General features: G+C 38.6%; 1 protein-coding gene across 1 annotated transcript in view; it reads right to left on the bottom strand.

Moving 5' to 3' along the window:
* Positions 1–3,488: 3,488 nt before the first annotated feature.
* The window catches only part of LOC136841991 (GTPase activating protein homolog 4-like), a 43,702-nt gene continuing 38,166 nt past the window's right edge, over positions 3,489–9,024 (bottom strand). Inside the window, exon 3 of the mRNA XM_067109394.1 lies at positions 3,489–3,742. Coding sequence (XP_066965495.1) covers positions 3,489–3,742 — 254 coding nt within the window. The remainder of the gene's footprint in view (positions 3,743–9,024) is intronic.

Genomic DNA, 9,024 nt, shown 5'->3' with positions numbered 1-9,024 from the left:
GTAACCAACTGGTTCTTAGCCACGTAAAATAAGTCTAATCCTTCGGGCCAGCCCTCTCTAGGAGAGCTGTTAATCAGCTCAGTGGTCTGGTTAAACTAAGGTATACTTAACTTTTTCCACTCTCTGGCATTTTTAGTTTTCTGTAAAAAAAACTATTGTGCCTGCTTTGTCTTCCGTCCGCAATTTTGTCTGTCCGCACTTTGTTCTTTCCGCCCTCAGATCTTGAAAATGAGTAAAGGCTAGAGGGCTGCAAATTGGTATGTTGATTATCCACCCTCCACTCATCAAACATACCAAATTGCAGCACTCTAGCCTCAGTAGTTTTTATTTCATTTAACGTTAAAGTAAGCCATAATCGTGCATCTGGCAACGATAAGGACAGGCCGCCACCGTGGTTAAACAGTCATGGGCCGCGGCTCATAGAGCATTATACCGAGACCACCAAAAGATAGATTTATTTTCGGTGGCGTTGATTATGCGCTGTACAGAAAACTCTTTGTCATTTTTTACTTGTTCACATTCCCAACAATATCAGCCAAAATCAGAGCCAACTTATTTTTCCTTGTATGAGCAGAGCTGTTTAACATTCCTCTCATTTCGATAAATGAATGAGGAAATAGTTAAACAGTTTAAAATTCTCGAATTACTCAAACTTCGCACGTAGCCTTTCAAGCAAAGTCAGATTATTCTTGAATAGCTCTCTCTCTCTCTCTCTCTCTCTCTCTCTCTCTCTCTCTCTCTCTCTCTCTCTGTGTGTGTGTGTGTGTGTGTGTTTGATTAACCGCTGTTCTATTTACAATATCTTTTAACAAGATTGTCGAAGGATAATTATTCCTCGTTGGCAGTCTCTCTCTCTCTCTCTCTCTCTCTCTCTCTCTCTCTCTCTCTCTCTTCCTTCCCTTTTATCTCCCCAATAAATCTGTCCAACCTTGCATGGTTCGTAAACTCTCCAGACTTCAGTGCGTCCTGACTCTCTCTTACATCTTTGCTGGAAAAGGGGGACAGACAAATGGCTCTGTGATGTTAATAACGCAAATGCTCAGTTTTTAAGTGTTCGTACACACGCAGACACACACGCACACATAAGTAGTTACACACAGACACACACGTGTATGTATATATATGTGTGTGTAAGTGTGTAATATATATAGTCGTGGACCGTCAGCAGCTCCTTCAAAAAAAGGGAAAATGAAAAGGACTCGGAGACGACGTAATGGCGTCCGCAAAAGCGTTGGCAGGAGACTAATAATCACGTCTCGGTTGTGTCGTTAACCTTTTCATTTCAGACATCGAGAAGAAGAATCGATATATTGAAGGTGTTTTGCAACAGACGGCTAATGGCGTCCGCAAAAGTGTTTGTGTGTGTGTTTGTGTGTGTTTGTGAGTGTGTCGGTGTATCTGTGTCTCTGTTTGTGTGTGTGTGGCTGTGTGTGTCTGTGTTTGTGTGTGTGTGTCTGTTTTTTTGTGTGGCTGTGTGTGTGTTTGTGTCTGTGTGTCTGTGTTTGTGCGTGTGTGTGTGCGTGTGTGTGTTTGTGTCTGTGTGTCTGTGTTTGTGTGTGTGTGTGTCTGTGTGTGTGCGTTCGTGTTTGTGTCTGTGTATCTGTGTTTGTGTGTGTGTGTCTGTGTTTTGTGTGGCTGTGTGTCTGTGTGTGTGCGCGTTCGTGTGAGTGTGTCTGTGTATCTGTGTGTCTGTGTTTGTGAGTGCCTGTGTTGGTGTGTTTGCATGTGCATGTGCCTGTGTTTGTGTGTGTGGATGTGTCTGTGTGTGTGTGTGTGTGTGACAGAGAGTGGCAAAGGGAGCAGTTTCCATTTTCTGAAGATGTCTCTGTCTAAAAGAAATAGACAGACAGACAGACAGACAGACAGACAGACAGAAAAACTGACATTCTCTCATTCAGTCTTAATCCGACCATCAAAAATTTTTTTTTTTACTTTTCATTTCACTCTGAATGAAAATTATGGCCACTGGAAATACATTAAAATGTGATATAGTATTGTTTCACGTCAGAGCAATAGAGAGAGAGAGAGAGAGAGAGAGAGAGAGAGAGAGAGAGAGAGAGAGAGAGAGAGTCTGTTATAATATTTTGTTATTGTTCAGTATATAACGTGTCAGATTTCTTACAACTTATTAATATGCTATTTCCCAAGGTGTAAATAGCATATGATTACAGAAGTAAGCCAAGTTCATATTACTGTACAATAACATACGATTGTTGGCTGCACCGTTAAAGAGTAATTCCTACTATACAGGAGATAACATTCACTGCAAATAAAAGACTTTCTTGTTGCCCTGGACCAGTGGTTCTTAACCTTTTTCAATGTATGCATCCCCTTTCAAATCAGCAGTCAATTCTCGCACCCCCTGAATTGCTGAAATAAAATTATTATTATTATTATTATTATTATTATTATTATTATTATTATTATTATTATTATTATTATTATTATATTCTCAGTTCAGGATTGGCGTTCAGGCTTATTTTCGCTTTGCTGATTTTGTTATTGAAAATAAATGAACAACAGGTTAGATGTTCATTCCAAGCTTGGTTAATGTATATTATTATTATTATTATTATTATTATTATTATTATTATTATTATTATTATTATTATTATTATTATAAATTCCCAGCAATATTTCAGATGAGGTGTGAGTTGTGAAATTCATGTGTTTTTTTTTTTTTTTTTTTTTTTTTTTTTTTGAGAGAGAGAGAGAGAGAGAGAGAGAGAGAGAGAGAGAGAGAGAGAGAGAGAGAGAGACTCAAATACTGCAAGATTTTTCAAGTTCCATGACCTTGAATAAACTGGAAATAACTGCAGAAGAGCTGTAGCTTATATGATACATATTTTTTTCACCAGTTACGCTTGTAATTGCAATAACCAGAGTTTATTATAATTACATATACTGTTTTAATATTGAAAATGCAAAGAACATAATATATTATCTTCAAACCTATTACCAGGCAGAACCCAGTCAATGAGAGAGAGAACAACCTTAATTCAGCTCCGTTAAAAGCATAGTATTTTGCAACGGATTTTGACTGAGATTATTGTAGATTTGACTTAGGAATAAGTGGATTTATTAGTCGGCCTGACCTACATACAGGGCGGGAACGATTAGTCAGCCCGGAATTCAAGGCGAATATTGCATCGTGCTGAAAATTTTGCTCGTTGGGGATGCTGGAATCAGTGAGATGCGAATACTGCAAGACCAGTGAAAATACGTACAGATACAGGAGTATACCAACGAGTTTCATACATACATCGTATGTATGTATGTGTATATGCTATATATATATATATAGTATATATATATATATATATATATATATATATATATATATATATATATATATATATACATATATATATAACGACATTACTAGTCCCTGAGGCAGGCCGGAAAGAACGCGTTCCGAGGTCGCTTCCTGACGTCACAGGCTCCAAGTGGCCCGCGAGCCTCGGAGCATTTTCGGAGCGGCGCCAAGTTTAGGGGGACGTCAGAGTCAGGACCACGGCTCTCGACTCCAATTTTACGAGAGACCCAGAGAGTCTTGCGGAGAGGCTGTTGGAGGTTAGAGATTCTTGTGGAGACTCTTCACATTCCTCGTGAGTTTTCGCGGATCGAGTTTTCACTAGGCTGAGTGTGTCTTTACCGCCCTCGATCTCCATCGTTGATCGAGTTTGTCGGGTATAAATTCTCCTCGAGAACCCAGATTCGGTTTGAGTTGAGGGAAATAAGGCTGTAAACAAAAGCTGTTTTAGAATTATGCATCAATAGCCATTTTCTGGTAAGCTAGGATTTATGCAATAGCTCAAATAGATGCATTAAATTTACCCAGTTTCGGTTTGAGTTGAGGGAAGTAAGGCTGTAAATAAAAGCTGTTTTGGAATTATGCCTCAGCAGCCATTTTTCTGTATTTACTTTACTGATGGTAGCCTGCTATACAGGGCTTTCGCTACGCTAGGATTTGCGAAATAGCGCAAATAGATGCATTAGATTTTCCACTGAATGGTCGCATTTATAAGCCTACCCACGTCGTTACATCGTCAATGGCGAAACGATTGAAAATAATGGGCTCGTCTGAAAGATTAATCATCAAAAGAAGTAGTTACAGCGAAATATAAATCAAATCAAGCGGGGTAATTTCATTCATGGAAATCAATGGGCCATTATATGTGATATATTATCCCAAATGAAATATGATTCTTTGGGAGGTATAATAGTCCGATGAATCTGGTCATTTTTTCATTAATCGGAGAATTTTCAACATGTTGGAACGAAAGTTGTCAAAGATGAACAAGTGAAAAATGCGCCGAAGTTTCTTCGGCGCAATCGAGTTTTCTGTACAGCCGCTACAGCGTATAATCAAGACCACCGAAAATAGATCTATCTTTCGGTGGTCTCGGTATAATGCTGTATGAGCCGCTACCCATGGTGGCCTATCCTATATCGTTGCCAGAAGCACGATCATGGCTAACTTTAACCTTTAAATAAAATAAAAACCACTGAGGCTAGAGGACTGCAAGTTGGTATGTTTGATGATTGGAGGGTGGATGAACAACATACCAATTTGCAGCTCTCTAGCCTCAGTAGTTTTTGAGATGAGGGCGGACAGAAAAAGTGCGGACAGAATAAAGTGTCGTTTGTGTCTGTGCTTAACAGACTGTTATTCGCTCAATTTCAGTTGCTCATCCTTTTCCTTTAGTCGATTCGTTTGGTCAGCCGAGTCACGAGGTCCACAACAGGCATCGAACTTCCTTTGGTCAGGTGATGCTATGTCATAATTCCTGCTTCATCTAAGCCATCCAAAGGTTTTACCTTAATAGTTTCTGGGTTTCAATATAACTCACTGCTGCTAGCATCTGGCTGCTAATATTTGTTGTAAGTCGCGCTGACGATTAGTAACCCATTATATATTAATGAAAATCACATAATCAATTGAGTTATTGAGTTGTTTTTATAAGTTTTTTTAATTACGTAATAACACTTACATGTGTGGATTTTTTTTATGAAACTGTTTTATAGCATCTTTCGTTCTGAAAAATTTTTTGGCTGCCGATCAGATGAAATTGTAAAAACTATTCTGAGGTCTTGCGAGTTCTTATTGGAAATCAGAACGTAGTACATATATGCATACATACATTTATAAATATATATACATATATATACGTAGTATATATAGATTTATGTATATGTATACATATATATATATATATATATATATATATATATATATATATTTACATATATATTTATATATACTATATATATATATATATATATATATATATATATATATATATATATATATATATATATATATATATATATATATATATATACATATATATATATATATCATAGATAAAATTATGACTCAAAAATACTATGACTCTCTAATACTGACTGTCTCTCTCTCTCTCTCTCTCTCTCTCTCTCTCTCTCTCTCTCTCTCTCTCTCTCTCTCTCTCTCTCTCCAAGCACGCCGGAAATAAATTCCTCTATTGCATGCCCACAGCGAACAAGCAATTCATTCTTCCGGCTTTGCGAGTTGTCTCCACCAGTGGCTCTCGGGAAAGGCTTCCCAAAGAAGAAGACTCTTAGACTCCCGGAACGACAGTGTGGAAAATCTCCATTCGGTAAGTGAGAGACATTCGCGGGAAATTGACCAGCAATCGATCAGGGCCTTTTTGGGGAAAAGGACCTTTTTTGAGGGAAGGTCAGTGACTTCGGTTTCTAAGGAAATGGAAGTAGTCAGTGAGCCTGATCCTTTATCATTTTTTTTTTACCCTGATTATTCACTGGATGAGAATTGAGCTCATGAGTTTTCAAAGACCCTGATTCTTTTTCTTTTTCCTATTTCTTTATTGAACCTGATTATTCACTGACTTAGAATGCAGCTCATGAGTTGTTTTTAGTTTTCTGTAAAAGAAAACTATCGTGCCGGCTTTGTCTGTTCGTCCGCACTTTATTCTGTCCGCACATTTTCTGTCCGCCCTCAAATCTTAAAAACTACTGAGGCTGGAGGGCAGAAAATTGGTATGTTAATCATCCACCCTCCAATCATCAAACATACCAAATTGCAGCCCTCTAACATCAGTAGTTATTACCTCATTTAAGGTTAAAGTTAGCCATAGTCGTGCTTCTGGCAACAATATAGGATATGCCACCACAGGACCGTGTTTAAAGTTTCACGGGCCGCGGCTCGTAAAGCATTATACCGAGACTACTGATAGATCTATTTTTGGTGGCCTTGATTATACGTTGTAGCGGCTGTACAGAAACTCGATTGCGCCGAAGTTGGCGCATTTTTTATGTTTTTTTTTTTTTTTGCCACTGAATTCATGCGTAAAGTAACTTAATATATTAGCAATGAAAAGACAAATAAAATCCAGATGCTTTTTTCGATGTAGATGAATTTAGGTGTGAATGTTTATGTCTGTTCTGTTGTAGGTTAATGTTGACATACGATTTAATGATTTATGAAACAGATCGTTATACAGAAGTCATCAACGATGGTTATGAGATGAATAAAGATGAATTGCGTATAATTATATCCGGTGAGCGTTGGTTTAAAAAATAATTAGTCGCGCTTTTTATGTTATAAAATTCTCTAAACATAATTGAATTTGAACATCAAATGACAGAGCAGGCGGAATTAATTAGCGCTGCAATTTTTCGAAAGACTTCTGTTATATGGAATATAAAAAAAACTGAAACCATGGAAGTCTTATCAGAAGAAATGCTGAAAAAAACCTCAGCGGAAAATTTTTTTTTTTTTTCGTATAATAACAAAAATCCTGATGGAAAAAGGTTTCATATTTCATGAAGTCTAGTTCGTGGAATTCAATAGTTGAAAGTCAGAGGTTGATGTATTTAATGCTGTATTTATCTGTAACTGATGAAGGAGAGAGAGAGAGAGAGAGAGAGAGAGAGAGAGAGAGAGAGAGAGAGAGAGAGAGAGAGAGAGAGAGAGATTATTGAAAGAATATAGGACGAATGGTTTCAACTCAAAGGGTTGAATATTCCTAGATGAAATCGTGCCTTCTTTTTTATAATGTGAAAATATATATTTTGAAGGTATATTACCCCCTCCCCCCACCAACCACCACTCTCTCCTCTCTCTCTCTCTCTCTCTCTCTCTCTCTCTCTCTCTCTAGGTGCAACTCACAGTCAACTAATAAATATACCTGTTTTGTGCTTAGGTTGACAAAGGCATTTTCGATTCCTTTTAAAAAACGAGCTAATTTCGTTCCTCCCTAGACAAGGGATAGAATGCAAGCCTTCTTGCTTGTATGTGTGCGTGCGTAGGTTTGTGCTTGAGAGAGAGAGAGAGAGAGAGAGAGAGAGGGTGGATGAAGTTGTCTCAGGCACCTTCAGCTAACAATATTCCTCCCTGAGGAGCTTCTTAATAATCTGCTGACATTATAAAGAACAAGTGAAAAATGCGCCGATTTTCTTCAGCGCAGTAGAGTTTTCTGTACAGCCGCTACAGCGTATAATCAAGGCCACCGAAAATAGGTCTATCTTTCGGTGATCTTGGTATAATGCTGTATGAGCCGCGGCCCATGAAACTTTAACCACGTCCCGGTGGTGGCGTATGCTATATCTTGCCAGAAGCACGATTATGGCTAACTCTAACCTCGAAGAAAATATAAACTACTGAGGCCAGAGGGCTGCAATTTGGCATGTTTGATGATTGGAGGGTGGATGATCAACGTACCAATTTGCAGCCCTGTAGCCCTAGCAATTTTTAAGATCTGAGGGTGGACAGAAAAAGTGCGGACGGACAGACAAAGCCGGCACAACAGTTTTCTTTACAGAAAACTAAAAAAAAAAAATAGTTGTTAAAAAGATTGGAGAGGCTTAGTATAGCCCCCTGGACTCTTTCAAGCCAACAGATAAGAGAAACGTGACTGACCAATCTCTTCGAAGTATCTAAACCAACTATGCTGACGGTAGTTAATGGATCTCTTCACGTCAGAACCAATTAAGGAACTGAGTGATGATCACGCCACTAAATAAAAAAAAAAAAAAAAGACAACAAAACAATTGGCTAACAGGAAATGAGTTGCCACTGATGGATTTCTCTGCAATTTCACGGAGTGTGAGTTTCTCTAAGAAAAAAAATGTCCTCCAATTTTCCTCGCAATGATCACGGGGAAAATTGTTTGCAAACATCCATCTCCTTTTCTGTTGCAGTTCCCGACGCTGCTTGTCGTCTCCTGTGTCAAGTGCGGCATTTTCCTTCGCTTCGGCTTCAGATCTTTTCATTATCTGCTGAACTTTTCTTTTATCTTTTTAGTTTTCTGTAAAAGAAAACTTTTGAGATGGCTTTGTCTGTCCGTCCGCACTTTATTCTGTCCGTACTTTTTCTATCCGCACTTTTTCTATCCGCACTTTTTCTGTCCGCCCTCAGATCTGAAAAACTACTGAGGCTAGAGCGCTTCAAATCGGTATGTTGATCACAACCCTCCACTCATCAAAGATACCAAATTGCAGCCCTCTAGCCTCAGTAGTTTTTATTATATTTAAGGTTAAATTTAGCCATAATCGTGCGTCTGTCAACGATGTAAGACAGGCCACCACCGGGCCTTAGTTAAAGTTTCATGGGCCGCGGCTCACACAGCATTATACCGAGACCACCGAAAGATAGATCTATTTTCGGTGGCCTGCGACTTCGGCGCATTTTTTACTTGTTTATGCTCTTGTAATTGAGTTTCAGAATAGCTGATGTTGGTAGATTATGCTGCTTCACCATCTATGAATTTGTGGCCAATATTTTACCCATTAAAGCCATTTGATTTTCTTGGGAAACTCCTCTAACTTCTACTCACGTCACTATGGCACCTCCAGTGGGAGTGATACATGAAATTGTGACTTATATGTTATGTCGGTATGTCCAGACTACTGTACAACAAACCCTGATTGGCATAACTCTCTCTCTCTCTCTCTCTCTCTCTCTCTCTCTCTCTCTCTCTCTCTCTCTCTCTCGGTAAAATTAGCCACACTTCGGCCCAT

Source organism: Macrobrachium rosenbergii, chromosome 9, assembly GCF_040412425.1.
Source record: "Macrobrachium rosenbergii isolate ZJJX-2024 chromosome 9, ASM4041242v1, whole genome shotgun sequence".
NCBI classification, from domain to species: Eukaryota; Metazoa; Arthropoda; class Malacostraca; order Decapoda; family Palaemonidae; genus Macrobrachium; species Macrobrachium rosenbergii.
The sequence above is the reverse complement of the archived record's forward strand: the minus strand, read 5'-3'. Positions and strand labels throughout refer to the sequence as shown.